General features: G+C 39.2%; 1 protein-coding gene across 1 annotated transcript in view; it reads right to left on the bottom strand.

The window, feature by feature from the left end:
• Window positions 1-8,681: 8,681 nt before the first annotated feature.
• The window catches only part of LOC128643570 (SWI/SNF-related matrix-associated actin-dependent regulator of chromatin subfamily A member 5-like), a gene marked incomplete at its 3' end in the record, with an annotated part of 30,679 nt that continues 14,211 nt past the window's right edge, over window positions 8,682-25,149 (bottom strand). The window contains exons 2-8 of the mRNA XM_053696412.1: window positions 23,858-24,006; window positions 23,511-23,630; window positions 15,485-15,595; window positions 14,582-14,695; window positions 14,365-14,487; window positions 9,438-9,634; window positions 8,682-8,750 (exon numbers count right to left, since the gene is read on the bottom strand). Coding sequence (XP_053552387.1) covers window positions 8,682-8,750; window positions 9,438-9,634; window positions 14,365-14,487; window positions 14,582-14,695; window positions 15,485-15,595; window positions 23,511-23,630; window positions 23,858-24,006 — 883 coding nt within the window. The remainder of the gene's footprint in view (window positions 8,751-9,437; window positions 9,635-14,364; window positions 14,488-14,581; window positions 14,696-15,484; window positions 15,596-23,510; window positions 23,631-23,857; window positions 24,007-25,149) is intronic.

Raw genomic sequence — 25,149 nt, 5'->3', positions numbered from 1 at the left:
GATAATTAAAAGTGTATGAATGTAAACATACTTCATCGGTGATCGTTTTTTGACCAATTAAAAGCCTGCTTTAGGAGGCTTGTACAATTTGAAACACCTAATTGGTTCATGTGCTCTTAGTTTGATGACTACAATTACCATCATACCTCTCTACCGGAACTATAAGGAAATAGAATTTGCCTAATTGTGAATTGTTCTCTGACCGTCTAATTTCAGTGACTACAAGTACCATAATGCTTCTCTAGTCTCTAACGGAAGTGCCCGGATAGTGTGTCTGCGTGACTGTTATTTTGTAGTCTTTTTCGTCTAAGTGGGGGCTTGTACTTAATAATCCATTCGATTGGTTGGTGTCACATTCCCACTTTAACTGCAGTTTGACTCTGATGGACTACAACTCACATCATGCTTCTCTGTGTCCAATAGAAACCGCTATCTGGTGTCTAATGGGCATCCACTTGGAGTCTCCCTATACAGGCGCATTTGGTTCACTCGCAATGGTTTTGCAGATGTACCCTTTGCGCTCCTAAGTGTAATGGTGGGGGCAGAATTACATACTCTAAATTATGAATAACATGTTAATGAATAATATGATTGCTCTAAAACAATTTGCTCCATTGCTTATAATACTCGATCTTTAATTAGGTCAATGTGATAGCACAATAACAAATGTAAAGTGCTGTAAATAAACTTTGCTGAATACACTCTATATACTTTAACTATGAAATTAAAAACGTGTACCGATTTAAACATAAAAATATGTCAGTGCATATAAATTTATAGTTAAAGTGACTCAACCTTTTAAACCTAATGTATATATTTTTCTAACTAATAAAAAATGTTGGTGCACCTTAATCTAAATTATATGTATTATTTTATACCATATATTAGTCATCAGCCTTATGACAATGGTAATATTAATGAAGATAAAGATTATGCTAAGTGTGGTGTTCAATATTATGCTGAATGTGTTATGAAGAAAAAGAATATGAGTGGTCCTATTATTACCACTGGTGGCTGACAAAACCTAAGTGCGTGTATATATGTGTAATTTTCAAACATAGTGAAAATGATTGTGATAGTGAATTCCTAATAGTGTTTAAAGCTACCACTTAATACCACTTATAATGATGATTCCAGAATGTTTATTGGTAGGAGACTCTCCTCCTGATTCCATTGTCCCTGAGCCTTCAGAGAATTCCAGACAGCGCCCCAACCTAGTAGGCTGCCTTCTGTTGTTACAATTGTCCAGTCCGGCCTGCTGAATGGCATCCCCCTGGACAGATGTGGCCGAGAAAGCCACCATAGAAGAGAATTTCTGGTCTCTTGATCCAGATTCAGAGTAGGGGACAAGTCTGAGTAATCCCCATTCCACTGACTTAGCATGCACAATTGGAGTGGTCTGAGATGTAGACGTGCAAAGGGTACTATGTCCATTGCTGCTACCATTAAGCCGATCACCTCCATGCATTGAGCTACTGACGGGTGTTAAATGGAATGAAGGACACTGCATGCATTTTGAAGCTTTGTTAACCTGTCTTCTGTCAGGTAAATCTTCATTTCTACAGAATCTATAAGAGTCCCCAAGAAGGGAACTCTTGTGAGTGGAAAGAGAGAACTCTTTTCTTCGTTCACCTTCCATCCATGCGACCTTAGAAATGCCAGTACTAACTCTGTATGAGACTTGGCAGTTTGAAAGCTTGAAGCTTGTATCAGAATGTCGTCTAGGTACGGAGCTACCGCAATTCCTCGCGGTCTTAGTACCGCCAGAAGAGCACCCAGAACCTTTGTGAAGATTCTCGGAGCCGTAGCCAATCCGAATGGAAGAGCTACAAACTGGTAATGCCTGTCTAGAAAGGCAAACCTTAGATACCGGTAATGATCTTTGTGAATCGGTATGTGAAGGTAAGCATCCTTTAAATCCACTGTGGTCATGTACTGACCCTTTGGGATCATGGGTAAAAATTGTCCGAATAGTTTCCATCTTGAACGATGGAACTCTTAGGAATTTGTTTAGGATCTTTAAATCCAAGATTGGCCTGAAAGTTCCCTCTTTTTTTGGGAACCACAAACAGATTTGAGTAAAACCCTTGTCCTTGTTCCGACCGCGGAACCGGATGGATCACTCCCATTAATAAAAGATCTTGTACGCAGCGTAGAAACGCCTCTTTCTTTATTTGGTTTGTTGACAACCTTGACAGATGAAATCTCCCTCTTGGGGGAGAGAATTTGAAGTCTAGAAGGTATCCCTGAGATATGATCTCTAACGCCCAGGGATCCTGGACATCTCTTGCCCAAGCCTGGGCGAAGAGAGAAAGTCTGCCCCCCACTAGATCCGTTCCCGGATCGGGGGCCCTCGATTCATGCTGTCTTAGGGGCAGCAGCAGGTTTCCTGGCCTGCTTGCCCTTGTTCCAGGACTGGTTAGGTCTCCAGCCTTGTCTGTAGCGAGCAACAGCTCCTTCCTGTTTTGGTGCAGAGGAAGTTGATGCTGCTCCTGCTTTGAAATTACGAAAGGAACGAAAATTAGACTGTCTAGCCTTAGGTTTGGCTCTGTCCTGAGGCAGGGCATGGCCTTTACCTCCTGTAATGTCAGCGATAATTTCTTTCAACCCGGGCCCGAATAAGGTCTGCCCTTTGAAAGGTATATTAAGCAATTTAGATTTAGAAGTAACGTCAGCTGACCAGGATTTTAGCCACAGTGCTCTGCGTGCCTGAATGGCGAATCCGGAATTCTTAGCCGTAAGTTTAGTTAAATGTACTACGGCATCTGAAATAAATGAGTTAGCTAACTTAAGGGCTTTAAGCTTGTGTGTAATCTCATCTAATGGAGCTGATTCAAGTGTCTCTTCCAGAGACTCAAACCAAAATGCTGCTGCAGCCGTGACAGGCGCAATGCATGCAAGAGGTTGCAATATAAAACCTTGTTGAACAAACATTTTCTTAAGGTAACCCTCTAACTTTTTATCCATTGGATCTGAAAAGGCACAGCTATCCTCCACCGGGATAGTGGTACGCTTAGCTAAAGTAGAAACTGCTCCCTCCACCTTAGGGACCGTTTGCCATAAGTCCCGTGTGGTGGCGTCTATTGGAAACATCTTTCTAAATATCGGAGGGGGTGAGAACGGCACACCGGGTCTATCCCACTCCTTAGTAACAATTTCAGTAAGTCTCTTAGGTATAGGAAAAACGTACGTACTCGCCGGTACAGCAAAATATTTATCCAACCTACACATTTTCTCTGGTATTGCAACTGTTACAATCATTCAGAGCAGCTAACACCTCCCCTAGTAATACACGGAGGTTTTCCAGCTTAAATTTAAAATTTGAAATATATGAATCCAGTTTGTTTGGATCAGAACCGTCACCCGCAGAATGAAGCTCTCCGTCCTCATGTTCTGCAAATTGTGACGCAGTGTCTGACATGGCCCTAATATTATCAGCGCACTCTGTTCTCACCCCAGAGTGATCACGCTTACCTCTTAGTTCTGGTAATTTAGCCAAAACTTCAGTCATAACAGTAGCCATATCCTGTAATGTGATTTGTAATGGCCGCCCAGATGTACTCGGCGCTACAATATCACGCACCTCCCGAGCGGGAGATGCAGGTACTGACACGTGAGGCGAGTTAGTCGGCATAACTCTCCCCTCGTTGTTTGGTGAAATATGTTCAATTTGTACAGATTGACTTTTATTTAAAGTAGCATCAATACAGTTAGTACATAAATTTCTATTGGGCTCCACTTTGGCTTTAGCACATATAGCACAGATATCTTCCTCTGAATCAGACATGTTTAACTGAATTTTTTGATGCGTAGCAAAAGCACCAAAAAAGGCCCCTCCCCCTCACACATAACAGTGAGAGAGATCAGTAAACTGTCATAAATTAAATAAAACGACTGCCAAGTGGAAAAAAAATAGTGCCCAAAACATTTTTTCACCCAGTACCTCAGAAAATTAAACGATTTTACATGCCAGCAAAAAACGTTTAACATTAATAAATTGAGTGTTATTAAAAAGCCTGTTGCTAGTCCCTGCAAATTAGGCTAAAGTTTTATGCATACAGTATAATTCCAGTGAAGTGCCATTCCCCAGAATACTGAAGTGTAAAATATACATACATGACAGCCTGATACCAGTTGCTGCTACTGCATTTAAGGCTGAGTTTACATTATATCGGTATGGCAGAATTTTCTCATCAATTCCATTGTCAGAAAATAATAAGCTGCTACATACCTCTTTGCAGATTAATCTGCCCGCTGTCCCCTGATCTGAAGTTTACCTCTCCTCAGATGGCCGAGAAACAGCAATATGATCTTAACTACTCCGGCTAAAATCATAGAAAAACTCAGGTAGATTCTTCTTCAAATTCTACCAGAGAAGGAATAACACACTCCGGTGCTATTATAAAATAACAAACTTTTGATTGAAGGTATGAAACTAAGTATAATCACCACAGTCCTCTCACACATCCTATCTATTCGCTGGGTGCAAGAGAATGACTGGTAATGGCAGTTAGGGGAGGAGCTATATAGCAGCTCTGCTGGGTGAATCCTCTTGCACTTCCTGTTGGGGAGGAGTTAATATCCCATAAGTAATGGATGATCCGTGGACTGGATACACTTAACAAGAGAAAAAGATGTTTGACGAAAATCCTTAGTCACCTACAAGTAGAACTTCAAGGCACGGACTACATCCAAATTATGTAACAGACACTCCTTCTTAGAAGAAGGGTTAGGACACAAGGAAGGAACAACAATTTCCTGATTAATATTTTTGTTGGAAACCACTTTAGGAAAAAAAACAGGTTTGGTACGCAACACTATCTTATCGGAATGAAATATAAGATAAGAAGCTTGGCATTCTGACGAGACTCCATAAGATCCAGCCTGCCCCATCTGAGAACCAGATTGGCAAAAATTTCCGGATGAAGTTCCCATTCCCCCGAATGAAATGTCTGTCTGCTCAAAAAATCCGCCTCCCAGTTGTCCACTCCTGGGATGTAGATTGCCAAAAGATAAGAGTGAGCTCCCGCCCACTGAATTATCTTGGTTACTCTTCTGTCATCGCTAAGGAACTCTTTGTTCCACCCTGATGATTGATGTAAGCTACAGTCGTGATGTTGTCCGACTGGAATCTGATGAATTTGGCCGAAGCCAACTGAGGCCAAGCCTGAAGCGCATTGAATATGGCTTTCAACTCCAGAATATTGATGGGAAGTAGAGAGTCCACACACCCTGAGCCTTCAGGGAGTTCCAGACTGCACCCCATCCTATCAGGCTGGCGTCCGTTGTCACTATCACCCAAGAGGGTCTGCAGAAGCATGTCCCTTGGGACAGATGATCCGACGACAACCACCAAAGAAGAGAGTCCCTTGTCTCCTGATCAAGATCTATTTGAGGAGACAAATTTGCATAATCTCCATTCCATTGTCTGAGCATGCTCAGTTGAAGAGGTCTGAGATGAAAACGAGCAAACGGAATGATGTCCATTGCTGCCACCATCAATCCAATTACCTCCATGCATTGAGCCACTGACGGCCGAGGATTGGACTGAAGGGTTCGGCATGTATTCAGAATCTTCAACTTTCTGACTTCCGTCAAAAAGATCTTCATAGATAGAGAGTCGATTAGAGTTCCTAGGAAAGGAACTCTTTTCCAGATTCACCTTCCACCCTTGAGTCCGTAGAAAGGATAGGACGATGTCGGTATGAGACTTTGCTAGTTGATAAGATGCCTGGATCAGAATATCGTCCAGATAAGGCGCCACTGCAATGCCCCGCGGCCTGCGAACCGCTAGCAGAGACCCTAGAACCTTTGTGAAAACTCTGGGTGCCGTGGCTAGACCGAAAGGAAGGGCCACTAACTGAAAATGGTTGTCCAGAAAGGCAAACCTCAAGAACTTGTGATGATCTCTGGATAGGAATATGAAGGTATGCATCCTTCAAATCCACGGTAGTCATATATTGACCTTTCTGGATCAATGGAAGAATGGTCCGAATAGTTTCCATCTTGAAGGATGGAACTCAGAAATTTGTTTAGACATTTGGAGATCTAAAATGGGTCTGAACGTTCCCTCTTTTTTGGGAACCACAAAAAGATTTGAGTAAAACCCCTGCCCCTGTTCTGCTACTGAATTGGAACAGGGCATATTACTCCCATGGAGGAAAGGTCTCTTACACAGCGTAAGAAGGTCTCTTTTTGTCTGGTCGACAGACAATCGTGAAAGAAGAAATCTTCCTCTGGGGAAGGAATTTTAACTCCAACTGATACCCTTGAGACACAATTTCTAGTGTCCAGGGATCCTGAACGTCTCTTATGCAAGCCTAGACAAAGAGAGAAAGTCTGACACCTACTAGTCCGGTCCCGGATCGGGGGCCGCCCCTTCATGCTGTTTTGGTAGTAGTAGAAGGGCTTCTTGGCTTGTTTACCCTTCTTCCAAGCCTGGTTGGGTCTCCAGGTGGACTTGGCTTGTGCATAATTCCCTTCCTGTTTAGCGGAAGAGGAAGAGGGGACTCCATTGAAATTTTGAAAGGAACGAAAATTACTCTGTCGTCCCCTTTGCTTAGATGTTTTATCTTGAGGGAGGAGGTGACCCTTACCTCCCATAATGTCAGAAATGATCTCTTTCAAGTCAGGCCCGAACAGAGTCTTTCCTTTGAAAGGATAGCCAAAAGCTTGGATTTAGAGGACACATCCGCAGACCAAGATTTTAACCATAAGGCTCTTCGTGCTAAGATGGAGAATCCCAAACTCTTAGCCGCCAATTTGGTGATCTGAAAGGAAGCATCCGTAATAAAAGAATTAGCCAGCTTAAGGGCCTTAATTCTATCCTGTATTTCCTCCAAAGAAGTCTCAGACCTAAGAGACTCTTCTATAGCGTCAAACCAAAAAGCAGCCGCAGTCGTGACTGTTACAATGCAGGCTGCCGGTTGCAATAAAAACCCTTTATGAACGTGGAGTTGTTTTTTTTTAAGAAAACCCTCCAACTTCTTATCCATGGGGTCTTTGAAGGCACAACTGTCCTCGATAGGGATAGTTGCACGCTTCGCCAGGGTAGAGATAGCTCCCTCCACCTTAGGGATCGTCCCGAACGGTGTCAGCTATAGGGTACATTTTCTTAAAAATAGGGGAAGGTGAGAACGGAATACCCGGTCTTTCCCATTCCCTAGCATTAATTTCCAAAATTCTCTTAGGAACTGGAAAAACATCGGAATAAGAAGGGACCTCTAAGTATCTGTCCATCTTACTCAATTTCTCTTGTGGGACCACAATAGAGTCACAGTCATCCAGAGTCACCAAAACCTCTCGTAGCAAAAGGTGGGTGTTCAAGTTTATATCTGAAGGACATGACGTCCGAGTCTGTTTGGGGTAATGCACTTCCTGAGTCAGACAGTTCCCCCTCAGACAGGGCCTCCCTACCCCCCAATTCAGAGCCCTGGGAGGGTACATCGGAGATAGCCATCAAAGCATCAGTAGTCGTAGGGACCACATGGGCCTCTGTCCTACTGCGTTTGCCTTGTAAAGCTGGCAATTTAAATAAAACTTCTGAAAGAGTGGATGACATAACTGCAGCCATATCCTGCAGAGTAAATGAAGTGGACACAGTTGAAGAACACGGCGTCGCCTGAGCGGGCGTTAAAGGTTGTGACGCTTGGGGAGAAAGTTGCGGCATACCCTGAGTCTCATCAGGCTGAGAAGCATCCTTAGATATACTTGCATTAAAGAAAATTTGTTCTTTAAACTGTAAAGCCCTCTCACTACAAGGGACAAAAAGGAATAGGGGGTTCCACATTGGCATCTAAACACATAGAACATGTACTTTCCTGAAGGTCAGCCATGACAAAAAACAAGCAATAGCAATATTGGTCGTGGTACTGTAATTAACAAATAAAAAGCAAGAACTTTGATCAAATTTGCTAAAAAAACGAATGTACTGTGTCTTTAACAATTAAAGCTGTATAGGATTTAACTGCTCCGCATAAACATGCAATAACAGGGAAAACACCACAACACTTTTAAAAGATTTTCCTGTATCTGAACATTCTAATTGTGCATAAGGCCTTAGGGACTAAATTAAACTTGCACCTTGCCACAGCTCTGCTGCAGGTCCCTACCTGTCCCCACAAGTCACTGAGTAAACCTCCGTGAACAGCGCTCCTAAGACCGCTTGTGAGATTTGCAAACACAAGCTGACTTAGGCCACACCGGAGCCCAGAGACATGCCAAAAGTCAGGATCCGGATAGCAACTGCGCGTCTAAGCGCGCAAAATGATAAGCCCCGCCCATCGTGGGCGGAATTAAGTCCCCGGCAACTGTAGAACCGCATGGGATAATAAAAAATGTCAGAATCATGCAAACTATTAGAATAGTACAGTGCCAATGTGCCCTCTCAAAACACAACACACTCCCCTGTCCAACCATTCGATTAGTCAGTTAATGTTCGGACACACGGGTAAAGGCTGCCACAAACTCCCAGCGTCAAGCCCACATCTAAACACATCCTCCGGGTTAATCCTTTATTAGGGCACTGATAGCACATGCTGAACTTCACTTAATAAAATAGGGGATACCCATACACACAATTTTACCCTGTGCAAATTGATTACCCCTTCTCAGTATAGGAAATAATTGCCAGTCTGTTCTGAGATACTTCAGTCTCCCCAGAAGCAAATGGCTGTACATACCTTAATGCTGAATGCAGCATGAAGCTGTCCAACACAATGAAGATGTTCGTTTCCTCACCTCCAGCAGATCTGTGGGGAAAAACAGGGTCTTAGATAACATCTGCTAAGACCATCAGAAGGGCAGCAAACAATATGAGAGTTGCAGAAGGAATGAAAATCTCCCAGTCCATTGATGAAAAGCCTGTAGCTCTAGCCCTGAGAAAAAAAGCACACACTGGTACCATTTAAAAATAATATACTCTGGGGGGGGCGGAGCCAACTAGCAGAGAGAATGGACGCATCTCTACAGAGCTGCCACATATAGAATTTAGAAGCTATAAAACTGTAATCAAGGAAGCAGATTGTCATAAAGATGCAACTGGGACATCAATAGAATTATTATTAGCAAGAATTCTAATAGCTACGTCTCTCCTGCCACCCTCCTAACGCTGGACGGTGTTCTACAGGGAAGGCAGGTCTAGGATGGCGGATAACGATTGTCACAGTTTTAATTTGACCCCCATACGCCCTAAGGATTCCGCAGACCTGCAAATCATTACACACAGGAGTGACCTATTTATGATAGAGCCGTAACTTTCATTACTACAGGTGACGTCACAATATTTGGAGAAAACAGCGGCCTACTTTAGCCCAATAGATTACTTTTAGAACTAACGCAGATAGAGTACATCACTTTGCTATTAGAAGAGCTGTCTGTTCGGTTGGACTGGCACCACACGGCCTCTTTCGATGCTCTACACAAAAGAGCTGACTCACCTTTTCCTGCTGTGCTCGATCCCAGTACTGATGCCTTTGTGGCCCGGGGAGCCGCAGTTGGGCCCCGTCGTTCCCAGACAGCAGACATTTTGAACACTCAGTAAGGACAATGGAGGGAGCCTGAACCTAGCATGGCTCACAAAACGAATATGGAAGGGCTTGATGAGAACTCTTCTACTGTCAGCATTGCAGAGGCGCTAGTGAGAGTAGAAGCAGCTTGTACACTTGGGACAATACAGCAGACGGATACTTATTTAACATTGATTGAAGCTGTTGCTAATTTCGGATGCCTGAAGACCTATGCAGTCCCACCGCTACTCCCATGGGCTCCGAGAGATATTTTCCCCCAACTTTTTCAGTGACTTTCTGCACTCACAGCTAGATCTGGTGTGGGGTAACTTGGTTCTAACGTCTTGGGGATGTTGGCACCATGCTAAGACTGACTCACACATAATAGATCTCCCAAATGATGGCTACCTACCTCCAAATTATTATATTCTTAGCTTTCTCCCCTAGTTAGGAGTAATACTGAACTTTGGCCTTGCATGATTATATAATTTTTTTATGGTTTTCCCCCTGCATTTCTAGTCCCTGTTTTGTATCTCCCCCTATTGCAAACCTTACAAGCAGTACCTCACAGTTTAGAATATAAGATATTATCCACTATCATACACATGCTCTATTGAGAGAACAGCGGAGATGCTGTCTTTTGTTTTGTTAGGCTATACTAGTGCAGGCTAGTGGATTCACCTTATGTATATTGTTCTTATTGTAATATCTATAGTATTGTACCTCTCTATCAATCAATGTGTCATATCAGCATATCTGTACTAGAAATGTTGTGCTCAAACTTTTATTAGCTCTTTTAGGGATTATAGCAACTCTTGTGATTTTAGAGTTATATCTTTGAATTGTTGCTTACCTACACTTGTGCCATTCGAACCATTAAGAACTCCATAGTTATCGCTCTGCGATGGGAGGGTTGTAGAACACTAGAATTCGCATAGAATCACACTGCATATATATTTTCGTTTCGTAAGCTCTTACTCCCGATGTGCATTTAGTTCATACCTCAGATAAGTATCCCAAGCATCCCCCCTCAATATGAGAGTAACATATATATAATATATATATATATATAATATCTCTCTGCTGTCTCTGCTGGCCCCAGTTACATTCAAAACCTTACTACCAGCATTTTTTTTTTTTTTTAAATCTTCCTCTCCTAAGGAGCATTCTTAAGTTAAAAACCTTCCTAACCAAGGTTCCCTACATCTATTATTATGGAGACCCTCTCCACAACATACGACCACCATACAATACCTACATTTTGCTAATTGGAGGTGAATGTTAAGATAGATATATATAGATATAGATCTATATCTATATATAACTATAGAGCACTGTTTCACGCCAAATGTTGATAAAACACCACATATACGATATGTTTATACTTCCTGTAATTTTAAGGTGGCATGGAGTGGTTAGAATAGATATTGCACATCCCCTTGGCTCTATACAAATATAAAGCATTCAGAATTGTTCATAATTAATACGTTGATTTACAGGTTTGCTTTCGTTATTTATGTTGCTGGCTTTTGTAACCTACCTACTCATACATTATTAATCAGTGTTAGGGATTTGACTCACAATCAAGCAGCTCTCTCATAGCGCACCCGCAATTTACCTATGAGCCCATACGCCACAGATTTAAATATGTTTACTCTTCATAAATACCCTCTGACATCATGCAAATGATTGTAAATGTACCCCTATATGCTACTCTGCTTACTCTAAGGCACATCTACTTGTAAGAGAATATCTCTACCATTACCCTTCATATTTGATATCTCAAAATTTTAATGTATTTGTTAGTGGCCCTCGTGTCAGTGGCCGAGACGTGAGGGTTCACTTCATACACATTTGGGTAGTTTCAATCAGGGTCTATATCCAGCCTCTTATTTATTTACTTAACCCTTAACTAAGGAAAGAGTCTAACTACTCAAGACATAGCGTTGTCTAATCTTCTATAATGTCCATTACTACGGCCCGCACCCCCCAACTCTACCCCCCCTTATTGTAAGCGGCTCTTGCCCGCTGATCTACCCTAAATAATACCCAAACCGTATTACTACCCATTCATATTTGTAGGTGCGCTTACCGTCTAATTGATTCTTTGCCTCCCATTTACTAAAACTAACTTATTAATTCAAACTTCTAAACCCCCTATACATTACATGCACTACTACCAGGCTTTTCAAATCTTGGAATCCACAACACATAATTTATATTAAGTAGGAACTGGTTTGTGAAAAAAGACGTTCCAATTATTAAGATACAGTTTATGTGTTTATGTTTTGTCTATAGTTCTCTCGCTAGATAATTGAATGACAAGTGAGAGATTACTATATGTTGTTGTTACTTCTCATAAACTAATGAGACTATGTACCTTTCTAGTGTAAACTGATCATTGGCCGTTATATCTACCAACCTAAATAAAAAATGTTTTAATAAAAAATAAAAATAAACTCTTGATTGAAGAAACTAAACTAACACCTCACTTTACCTCTTCCTATCACTAACACAGGCAAAGAGAATGACTGGGGTGGGAGGGAAGGGAGGAGCTATATATACAGCTCTGCTGTGGTGCTCTTTGCCTCCTCCTGCTGACCAGGAGGCGATATCCCATAAGGATGAAATCCGTTGACTCGTCATATCTTGTAAAAGAAATGTAATATATATTCTTAAATGCACGTGTAACCTTTTCTATATTGGAAAGACGAAGAGAACTGCCAGGGACAAAATTAGAGAACACTTAAGTAATAATAATGAAGTTGAAGACACCCATCTATATAAACACTTTAAAACAGTTCACACAAGTTTAAAGATTTTTTTTATTGGGGGATCCAAAAGGTTAAAAAAAAAACACTGGAGAGGTGGAAACCTAGAAAAGAAATTGCTTATAAAGGAAGTAGAGCTAATTTATAAATTTGATACCTTATTTCCAAAAGGTCTAAATACAGAGTTAGATCTATCACCTTTTCTTTTCAATTAAACTGTATTAATTTTAAGTTTAAATCAATTTCTGCCTATATTAAATTATTTAATTTCACAAGTGGATTTAATTTCGATTCACAAGTATATTTGATCACTAAAACTTTATTCATCCCTTATCAATATTAATATATTATATTTAAAAACTTTTCAAACATTTCTTTATATATTAAGATTTTTTTTTCTCTCACACTTGAGTTTGATTTTTATTTAAGAAACACCAATGCATTTATATCAATGTCAAATGTCTAAAGGGTTATTTGTACATGAATGAATCAACTCTGTACATATTTCATTTAATGTACAACATAAATTGGTTGTATACATTATTACCAAAATGTGTGAGTAGCAAAGTCTGCAACAAATCGCTATTCATTAGGTTACTATCTTTGAATCTCTACAATATCATCATACATCTGAGTAGCAAAGCCCATAAGAATAGCTAATAACTAACAATACCACCTTAACTCAGGTAATTAAAGGACGGACCAATAAGGATCAAGCTGTCTCTTTAAAAGAAGGATGAGAGAAATGGTCACACTTATTCTTGATAGAGTGAAACGCGTTGAATACTGTGACCTTCTACTTCTCATAACACGAATACCTTGGCCAAATCTTTAAAGACTTTTATAACCCGAGTTACTCTTTATTCTGCAAAGATAAACAGTGCCTGCGTGCATAGCACTAAGTGCAAGCGAAGATCCCAATCACACTCACTGAGAGTCTAACATCATCTACGAGTGGACAAGAGACTATTTTTTGCTAAAGATCCGCAGAAAAGGTAGGTTGGGCCGAGCCCCCCGAGTGTCACTTTTGACGTCACACGTCAGACGCCATAGTCACGTGGGGTGAACTCGCGGCTAACTGGAAAAAAAAATCTGCAGCCTACACGGAGTATTAACGTCTCAGGCGTTCAAGGTAAAAACGTTTTAATAATATATTGGATCATATGATTAACAATAATCTTGCCATCTCATTGCGACAGTCATCTATTCCCCGCAGAGCGGGGACACTGTCTTAACAACTTTGCTACTCAGCATGAACTCTTACGTTTAAAGTGTTCCTGTGAATATACTTGTTGCTTTATTTGCAATTTTATGTTGCCTTGGTTTTGAAGGCCTTCTACCTTTTAACTTTTGAATAAAATGAAGGATCTATTCTTTTGTAAGGAGTTTGATATCTGACCTAGCGCTCTATTAGAACCCCCATCTTCTAAGGCGATCTCTACACCCACATATCCAGTTCAAACTAAGGAGCTGCGGGTTTGTGACAAGTTACAGTTTAACGCTACCCTTTGAACACGGACAGTACTCTGAGAATGTGGGTGACGTGGACTACCCTTGGTGATATGCTTTTATTTATTTATTACACTGCGCAACATTGTTGCTATTACATACCAGTGCAGGAGCTCTGAGTGTAGTATTTGTGTCTGTTTAGGGGAAATACTCCTGCAAAAATAAGTGGCTAAACAGTTAAAGGGACATAAATAGTATAAAAGCATACAATTTTAAATAACTTTCCAAGTTACTTCTATTCTCAAATTTGCTTTCTACTCTTGGTTTTCTTTGTTGAAAATGCAGAATAGTACCACTGGGAGCTACCTGAACACACCAGGTGAGATGACACTAGGCATATATAAAGTGCAGCTACCAATCAGAAAAAAGAACCCATGTACTGAGCCTACCTAGCTATACTTTTCAACAAAGGCTACCTAAATAATGAAGCAAATTAAATATAAGTAAATTGGACAGTTTAAAATTGTATGCTCTATCTAAAAACAAAATGTGGGTTTCCTGTCCCTTTAACATCTCAATTGCATGTACAATTTGATAGCACAAATGTGCTTACTGTTATAAGACAGTTTAAGACTTACTTGTGTCAGAAGTTTTTCTTTTTCTTCCAGCTCTTCATCATTTAGTACTTCTGCTTCATCAATCTTTTGTTGATCTTCCTTTTGTGCTTGGGCTGCATTTGGAAGCTCAGGATTACGTGGCACCTTTAAAATATTACAAGAGGTATATTTTATTAGTGTATTTTGACCTAATTCACAAGTATGATGCTAGGAATTGGTATAGACGTAACAATCTTACCTTATAGCCAATTGTTTTTCTGTAATATAGTATTTCTTTCTCCAATAACTCAAAAAGACGTGGAGGGAAGAACTGGAAATCCTGAACGTTTGGTTGCTTGGGTGGCCTGGGAGCCTAAAAAAAAAAAAGTTCAGAATTGCAAGGCATTTGGACTTTAACCGTAGGGACCCACATTTACTATAACCAGTCAAATATATTATATTTGCACCTGTGATATCTCAACAGAAAATACAACAAGAAATTAATTTGAATAGGTTAGTACAAGGCCTAAAAGTACAGCTGTAAAGTTTTTTTCCTTTTCACTGGATATTCTAAAACTGAAGATTAAGGTTAAATACTTTAGTTTAAACACAATATGCTTAAACATACACCCTTAATTGACTACATGTTTAAATCCATATAAAGGGGTAAAAACCATAGCCAGTCAGATTTGTAGATCACCCTGTTGTGGGCCGAATTATACAGAAAGTGATTGAATCACATGCATATCTGCCTACTCCCAAATTGCCTCACTGCTGCTGTATCATCTGCACAGGAGCACATCTTTGACAATTTAATTGTTTAAATATAACATTTTCTAATGAAAGAAAGCAGACAATGCTATAAAACAAAATAGAGATTTAATTACAGTTATTCTGAAGATAAACATGCAATATTAGCCTCAAGATACCGTTAAGAGGTTAGGCATTAGGAGAAAAGAAGAAAAAACAGCAGTGAATTGGGCAAATGTTTGTTCAAGAGGTTATTTGAAGTTTATGCATTTTCAAAAACTGGCATAAAATTAAAAGATGGTAAGGACATCATAAATTTGCTGCCATCATAAACCAAAAAGGAAAAAATAGTTTTATGATCACATGTGCTTGACACAATGCAAACAGACAAAGTATTATTTCACTACCTTACCTTTGGTACTTTTGGCTCACTAACACGTAGAGCGTCTCTAAAATATGCATCCACAGCATAATTCGCTTTTCGCTCACGTTTTGGTGGCTCAATCCACTGAGTAAATGCCATCTACAAAATAAAGATAAGAAAGTCTAAATGCAGTTGTAAAAAAACAAAAAAAAAACCACACATATTTAGATATTTTAAAGTCTCTCATATATATATATATATATATATATATATATATATATATCTATGACCACATACCCCCATTGGATCGGGGAGGGGATAGGAGCAAGACATTGCTTAAACGTGAAGACCAGTGGATCTTCAAATTGGGAACCATATATCCAGGCGGATTAAATACCATCCCAGACTTTAAAAATCTTATCTGATTCAATAAGGTAGTGCTACATGCTTGGGGTACAACCCAGGGTCATAGTGGCTACGTGTAGCTCCCAGTTCCATTGCTCTTTTGAGCGATGTGAGCCGGTCGCTTACGACACACCCGGGTGGAGGGAACCCCCCCACCTTGGTTGTGGAAGCCTGGCCCCTGAGGTAGAATTACCCACTTATGCACCTTAGACCTTATGCTGGGGATACATCAATATACTTACAAATACTAATGAGTAACAGGATGGACTTTTTCTATCTGTCCATACTTGGTCATCTATAAGTTGGACCTATTTACCTGTTTATCTGGGTGTAATAAGAGATTATATTTCAGATGTAACCAGGGTACATTTCCACACATCACCTAGTATTATTCTAGTATTTGGGACATGGCTTAGCTGTGTGACACATTGTGGTATACATTCAAAAGGTGGGATCATGAATATTGACATGATCTAATATACCTCCCTTTATTCCAGCATGATAATCTAGGTCTCTATGTGAGTTCACTACATTATTAAGTGAATTTCTCTATTGGGCTAAATATCTGTACCATATCACAAATATATAGAGAAATAGATGTACTGATTCATTTCCAGCTCTTGGGTACTGATATAAAAAGTTGCGCCCAATTAATTATAGTACATCATTTATCTATTCATATATTTACTGGAAAACATAATAGAATAATGTTGCAAATTGATTCAGTGGATGTATAGTCTGCAAAGAGTCCATCTACTATTTTGCAGTCATTCTACATCTTTATATGTATTGATAACAAGTAGAGCAAGAATCGCCACTTTTTATTTTATTTTATATCTATCTATGTACATATACTATTGTGCACACCTATGCATGAATGTGACTTAGAATGTTTAGTACTTGTCACTTATATATGCTCGCTACACTAGGCAATTTATCACTGAGTTGAGACACGAATTTGGGTTTGTATCATAACCATAGCTACAGTTGCTATGACGACTTGTACACACTACTACACTCAACCTGCCGATCAGAGCTAATAACATAGCGATCTAAGGCAGATTTTTAACATACCAAAAGGTACTTTTTGCACTTACATATTGAAGCACATATGATACTTGATTGTGTAAAAACATAATTTATGTAAGAACTTACCTGATAAATTCATTTCTTTCATATTAACAAGAGTCCATGAGCTAGTGACGTATGGGATATACATTCCTACCAGGAGGGGCAAAGTTTCCCAAACCTCAAAATGCCTATAAATACACCCCTCACCACACCCACAAATCAGTTTAACGAATAGCCAAGAAGTGGGGTGATAAGAAAAAGTGCGAAGCATATAAAATAAGGAATTGGAATAATTGTGCTTTATACAAAAAAATCATAACCACCACAAAAAAGGGTGGGCCTCATGGACTCTTGTTAATATGAAAGAAATGAATTTATCAGGTAAGTTCTTACATAAATTATGTTTTCTTTCATGTAATTAACAAGAGTCCATGAGCTAGTGACGTATGGGATAATGACTACCCAAGATGTGGATCTTTCCACACAAGAGTCACTAGAGAGGGAGGGATAAAATAAAGACAGCCAATTCCTGCTGAAAATAATCCACACCCAAAATAAAGTTTAACAAAAAACATAAGCAGAAGATTCAAACTGAAACCGCTGCCTGAAGAACTTTTCTACCAAAAACTGCTTCAGAAGAAGAAAATACATCAAAATGGTAGAATTTAGTAAAAGTATGCAAAGAAGACCAAGTTGCTGCTTTGCAGATCTGGTCAACCGAAGCTTCATTCCTAAACGCCCAGGAAGTAGATACTGACCTAGTAGAATGAGCTGTAATTCTTTGAGGCGGAGTTTTACCCGACTCAACATAGGCAAGATGAATTAAAGATTTCAACCAAGATGCCAAAGAAATGGCAGAAGCTTTCTGGCCTTTCCTAGAACCGGAAAAGATAACAAATAGACTAGAAGTCTTACGGAAAGATTTCGTAGCTTCAACATAATATTTCAAAGCTCTAACAACATCCAAAGAATGCAATGATTTCTCCTTAGAATTCTTAGGATTAGGACATAATGAAGGAACCACAATTTCTCTACTAATGTTGTTGGAATTCACAACTTTAGGTAAAAATTCAAAAGAAGTTCGCAACACCGCCTTATCCTGATGAAAAATCAGAAAAGGAGACTCACACGAAAGAGCAGATAATTCAGAAACTCTTCTAGCAGAAGAGATGGCCAAAAGGAACAAAACTTTCCAAGAAAGTAATTTAATGTCCAATGAATGCATAGGTTCAAACGGAGGAGCTTGAAGAGCTCCCAGAACCAAATTCAAACTCCAAGGAGGAGAAATTGACTTAATGACAGGTTTTATACGAACCAAAGCTTGTACAAAACAATGAATATCAGGAAGAATAGCAATCTTTCTGTGAAAAAGAACAGAAAGAGCAGAGATTTGTCCTTTCAAAGAACTTGCGGACAAACCCTTATCCAAACCATCCTGAAGAAATTGTAAAATTCTCGGTATTCTCAAAGAATGCCAAGAAAAATGATGAGAAAGACACCATGAAATATAAGTCTTCCAGACTCTATAATATATCTCTCGAGATACAGATTTACGAGCCTGTAACATAGTATTAATCACGGAGTCAGAGAAACCTCTATGACCAAGAATCAAGCGTTCAATCTCCATACCTTTAAATTTAAGGATTTCAGATCCGGATGGAAAAAAGGACCTTGTGACAGAAGGTCTGGTCTTAACGGAAGAGTCCATGGCTGGCAAGATGCCATCCGGACAAGATCCGCATACCAAAACCTGTGAGGCCATGCCGGAGCTATTAGCAGAACAAACGAGCATTCCCTCAGAATCTTGGAGATTACTCTTGGAAGAAAAACTAGAGGCGGAAAGATATAGGCAGGATGATACTTCCAAGGAAGTGATAATGCATCCACTGCCTCCGCCTGAGGATCCCGGGATCTGGACAGATACCTGGGAAGTTTCTTGTTTAGATGAGAGGCCATCAGATCTATCTCTGGGAGCCCCCACAATTGAACAATCTGAAGAAATACCTCTGGGTGAAGAGACCATTCGCCCGGATGCAACGTTTGGCGACTGAGATAATCCGCTTCCCAATTGTCTACACCTGGGATATGAACCGCAGAGATTAGACAGGAGCTGGATTCCGCCCAAACCAAAATTCGAGATACTTCTTTCATAGCCAGAGGACTGTGAGTCCCTCCTTGATGATTGATGTATGCCACAGTTGTGACATTGTCTGTCTGAAAACAAATGAACGATTCTCTCTTCAGAAGAGGCCAAAACTGAAGAGCTCTGAAAATTGCACGGAGTTCCAAAATATTGATCGGTAATCTCACCTCCTGAGATTCCCAAACTCCTTGTGCCGTCAGAGATCCCCACACAGCTCCCCAACCTGTGAGACTTGCATCTGTTGAAATTACAGTCCAGGTCGGAAGCCACGTTAGAGAGTGTCGAACAATCGGTTTTAAAGATATTAATTGAGATATCTTCGTGTAATCCCTGCACCATTGGTTCAGCATACAGAGCTGAAGAGGTCGCATGTGAAAACGAGCAAAGGGGATCGCGTCCGATGCAGCAGTCATAAGACCTAGAATTTCCATGCATAAGGCTACCGAAGGGAATGATTGTGACTGAAGGTTTCGACAAGCTGTAATCAATTTTAGACGTCTCTTGTCTGTTAAAGACAGAGTCATGGACACTGAATCTATCTGGAAACCCAGAAAGGTTACCCTTGTTTGAGGAATCAAAGAACTTTTTGGTAAATTGATCCTCCAACCATGATCTTGAAGAAACAACACAAGTCGATTCGTATGAGACTCTGCTAAATGTAAAGACGGAGCAAGTACCAAGATATCGTCCAAATAAGGAAATACCACAATACCCTGTTCTCTGATTACAGACAGAAGGGCACCGAGAATCTTTGTGAAAATTCTTGGAGCTGTAGCAAGGCCAAACGGTAGAGCCACAAATTGGTAATGCTTGTCTAGAAAAGAGAATCTCAGGAACTGATAATGATCTGGATGAATCGGAATATGCAGATATGCATCCTGTAAATCTATTGTGGACATATAATTCCCTTGCTGAACAAAAGGCAATATAGTCCTTACAGTTACCATCTTGAACGTTGGTATCCTTACATAACGATTCAATAATTTTAGATCCAGAACTGGTCTGAAGGAATTCTCCTTCTTTGGTACAATGAAGAGATTTGAATAAAACCCCATCCCCTGTTCCGGAACTGGAACTGGCATAATTACTCCAGCCAACTCTAGATCTGAAACACAATTCAGAAATGCTTGAGCTTTCACTGGATTTACTGGGACATGGGAAAGAAAAAATCTCTTTGCAGGAGGTCTCATCTTGAAACCAATTCTGTACCCTTCTGAAACAATGTTCTGAATCCAAAGATTGTGAACAGATTTGATCCAAATTTCTTTGAAAAAACGTAACCTGCCCCCTACCAGCTGAACTGGAATGAGGGCCGTACCTTCATGTGAACTTAGAAGCAGGCTTTGCCTTTCTAGCAGGCTTGGATTTATTCCAGACTGGAGATGGTTTCCAAACTGAAACTGCTCCTGAGGACGAAGGATCAGGCTTTTGTTCTTTGTTGAAACGAAAGGAACGAAAACGATTGTTAGCCCTGTTTTTACCTTTAGATTTTTTATCCTGTGGTAAAAAAGTTCCTTTCCCACCAGTAACAGTTGAAATAATAGAATCCAACTGAGAACCAAATAATTTGTTTCCCTGGAAAGAAATGGAAAGTAGAGTTGATTTAGAAGCCATATCAGCATTCCAAGTCTTAAGCCATAAAGCTCTTCTGGCTAAGATAGCCAGAGACATAAATCTAACATCAACTCTAATAATATCAAAAATGGCATCACAGATGAAATTATTAGCATGCTGGAGAAGAATAATAATATCATGAGAATCACGATTTGTTACTTGTTGCGCTAGAGTTTCCAACCAAAAAGTTGAAGCTGCAGCAACATCAGCCAATGATATAGCAGGTCTAAGAAGATTACCTGAACATAGATAAGCTTTTCTTAGAAAAGATTCAATTTTTCTATCTAAAGGATCCTTAAACGAGGTACCATCTGACGTAGGAATGGTAGTACGTTTAGCAAGGGTAGAAATAGCCCCATCAACTTTAGGGATTTTGTCCCAAAATTCTAACCTGTCAGGCGGAACAGGATATAATTGCTTAAAACGTTTAGAAGGAGTAAATGAATTACCCAATTTATCCCATTCCTTAGCAATTACTGCAGAAATAGCATTAGGAACAGGAAAGACTTCTGGAATAACCGCAGGAGCTTTAAAAACCTTATCCAAACGTATAGAATTAGTATCAAGAGGACTAGAATCCTCTATTTCTAAAGCAATTAGTACTTCTTTAAGTAAAGAGCGAATAAATTCCATCTTAAATAAATATGAAGATTTATCAGCATCAATCTCTGAGACAGAATCCTCTGAACTAGAAGAGTCCAAAGAATCAGAATGATGGTGTTCATTTAAAAATTCATCTGTAGAGAGAGAAGATTTAAAAGACTTTTTACGTTTACTAGAAGGAGAAATAACAGACAAAGCCTTCTTTATGGATTCAGAAACAAAATCTCTTATGTTATCAGGAACATTCTGCACCTTAGATGTTGAGGGAACTGCAACAGGCAATGGTACATCACTAAAGGAAATATTATCTGCTTTAACAAGTTTGTCATGACAATTAATACAAACAACAGCTGGAGAAATAGCTACCAAAAGTTTACAGCAGATACACTTAGCTTTGGTAGATCCAGCAGGCAGTGGTTTTCCTGTAGTATCTTCTGGCTCAGATGCAACGTGAGACATCTTGCAATATGTAAGAGAAAAAACAACATATAAAGCAAAATAAATCAAATTCCTTATAAGACAGTTTCAGGAATGGGAAAAAAATGCCAAACATCAAGCTTCTAGCAACCAGAAGCAAATGAAAATGAGACTGAAATAATGTGGAGACAAAAGCGACGCCCATATTTTTTGGCGCCAAATAAGACGCCCACATTATTTGGCGCCTAAATGCTTTTGGCGCCAAAAATGACGCCACATCCGGAACGCCGACATTTTTGGCGCAAAATAACGTCAAAAAATGACGCAACTTCCGGCGACACGTATGACGCCGGAAACGGAAATGAATTTTTGCGCCAAAAAAATCCGCGCCAAAAATGACGCAATAAAATGAAGCATTTTCAGCCCCCGCGAGCCTAACAGCCCACAGGGAAAAAAGTCAAATTTTTGAGGTAAGACAAAATATGATAATTTAAAGCATAATCCCAAATATGAAACTGACTGTCTGGAAATAAGGAAAGTTGAACATTCTGAGTCAAGGCAAATAAATGTTTGAATACATATATTTAGAACTTTATAAATAAAGTGCCCAACCATAGCTTAGAGTGTCACAGAAAATAAGACTTACTTACCCCAGGACACTCATCTACATGTTTGTAGAAAGCCAAACCAGTACTGAAACGAGAATCAGTAGAGGAAATGGTAAATATAAGAGTATATCGTCGATCTGAAAAGGGAGGTAAGAGATGAATCTCTACGACCGATAACAGAGAACCTTATGAAATAGACCCCGTAGAAGGAGATCACTGCATTCAATAGGCAATACTCTCCTCACATCCCTCTGACATTCACTGCACGCTGAGAGGAAAACCGGGCTCCAACTTGCTGCGGAGCGCATATCAACGTAGAATCTAGCACAAACTTACTTCACCACCTCCCTTGGAGGCAAAGTTTGTAAAACTGATTTGTGGGTGTGGTGAGGGGTGTATTTATAGGCATTTTGAGGTTTGGGAAACTTTGCCCCTCCTGGTAGGAATGTATATCCCATACGTCACTAGCTCATGGACTCTTGTTAATTACATGAAAGAAAGTGAATGTATAACGGCATAATACATAACACTGTTTGTATGCTTAATATTGCCATGCCGCAAAACCGGAAGTGAGATAACATCACTTCCGGTAGGCATGATCACAGTGGAACGCAAGATGCGTTCCACACTCGATATTTGGCGCACTTTTTGGAGTAACACTTGTTTGGTGAGACACTGTTTGAAACACTATTAATTGTGTGATATTTGATTATATGTTGATGCTGATGAAGGGGTTGTGAACCCCGAAAACGTTCCATTAAAGAATTTTGTGGAAGACCTGAGAGTGCATCTGATTTCGCATATATATATATATATATATATATATATATATATATATATATATATATATATATATACATACATATATATATATATACATACATATATATATATATACATACATATATATATATATACATACATATATATATATATACATACATATATATATATATACATACATATATATATACATACATATATATATATATACATACATATATATATATATATATATACATACATATATATACATACATATATATACATACATATATATATATATATATATATATACATACATATATATATACACACACACACACACACACACACACACACAAATACATACACTGCTGAACATGTTTGTGATAGGAGTATTCAACTGGAAGCATTAAAGTTTTATTAACAATAATTACATTTGCAGTCTCACCTTTTGCTTCTCTCTGTAATCTTCACCTTCAAAATTGTACACACTGCATTCAGTGTCCATAGTAAAGTTTCTCAGGGAACTTTCACCCATATTTGAAAGCTTCTCTTTCATTTCAGCAGTCTAAAGAACAAAAAAAAAAAAAAAAAAAAAAAACTAAATTATAGCATTAACTTAAAATTACAGCTTTTCATGAGTGGAAATAAATGCGGTTCAATCAAACTTTAGCATAGAAAAAGATATTAGTTTGATATGTAAATAATGCTGATCAGGTATCTGAAACAAAAGTTTTAGACATTAAACACATGTTGTAAGCAGTTATAGAAGATCCCAAGTTTGTTTAGCCTTACTTTTTTCTCCCCTCTTTCTAAGATGGCATCAATATCTTCATCAGTAATTTCACTATCTTTTGACGCAAACACATGAGTAGCACCATGTCGAATCATCTGAAGCATTTCATCCTTTCCAAGCTTATTTAAATTCTGGTCAACTAATCTTCCTACAGGATAGGCAAGAAAGTACCATATGAACAATATTTTAAAAAAACTATTACAAAAAATAAAATAAATACAAACTAATTCCTAGAAATTAATTAAAAAAACAAAAAAAAAAAAAAACATTTATGCTTACCTGATAAATGTATTTCTTTTTTGACACGATGAGAACACGGATCATCTTAATTACTATTGGGAATACCACTCCTGCCCTGCAGGAGGCGGCAAAGAGCACCACAGCAAAGCTGTTAAATATCACCTCCCTTCCCTCCCAACCCAGTCATTCGACCAAAGTAAAGGAGAGAAAGGAAGTAACAAGGTGCAGAGGTGTCTGAAGTTTATAATCTGAAAAACCTGTCTTACAAAAACAGGGCGACCTGTGGACTCATCGGTTCAAAAAGGAAATAAATTTATCAGGTAAGCATAAATTTTCTTTTTAATGACACGATGAGTCCACGGATCAACTTAATTACTATTGGGAATCAATACCCAAGCTAGAGTACACAGATGACACGGGAGGGACAAGACAGGGAACCTAAACGGAAGGCACCACTGCTTGAAAAACCTCTCTCCCAATAGAGGCCTCAGCCGAGGCACAAAAGTGTCAAATTTGTAAAATTTTGAAAAAGTGTGAAGAGAAGACCAAGTTGCAGATCTGTTCCACAAAAGCTTCATTTTTTAATGCCCATGAGGAAGAAACAGCTCTCGTGGAATGAGCCGTAACTCTCTCTGGAGGCTGCTATCCAGCAGTCTCATATGCAAAACGTATATGATACTCTTCAGCCAAAAAGAAAAAAGTCGCCTGAAGGTAAAACTTTAAGGTACAAACCACGTCCAAATGGTGTAAAAGCCGCTCCTTCTGAGAAGAAGGGTTAGGACACAAGGAAGGAACAACAATCTCCTGGTTAATGTTCCGATTAGAAACAAATTTTGGAAAAAATCCTAATTTAGTACGTAAAACTACCTTATCTGAATGAAAAATAAGGTAAGGAGACTCATGCTGCAAAGCCGAAAGTTCTGACACTCTGCGAGCAGAAGAAATAGCCACAAGAAAAAAAACTTTCCAAGATAACTTAATATCTAAGGAATGCATAGGTTTAAACAGAGCCCCTTGAAGAACTTTGAGAACCAAATTAAGACTCCATGGA

The sequence above is a fragment of the Bombina bombina genome, unplaced genomic scaffold, assembly GCF_027579735.1.
Source record: "Bombina bombina isolate aBomBom1 unplaced genomic scaffold, aBomBom1.pri scaffold_2054, whole genome shotgun sequence".
NCBI classification, from domain to species: Eukaryota; Metazoa; Chordata; class Amphibia; order Anura; family Bombinatoridae; genus Bombina; species Bombina bombina.
Note: the sequence above shows the minus strand (reverse complement) of the source record. Positions and strands in the feature narration are given on the sequence as shown.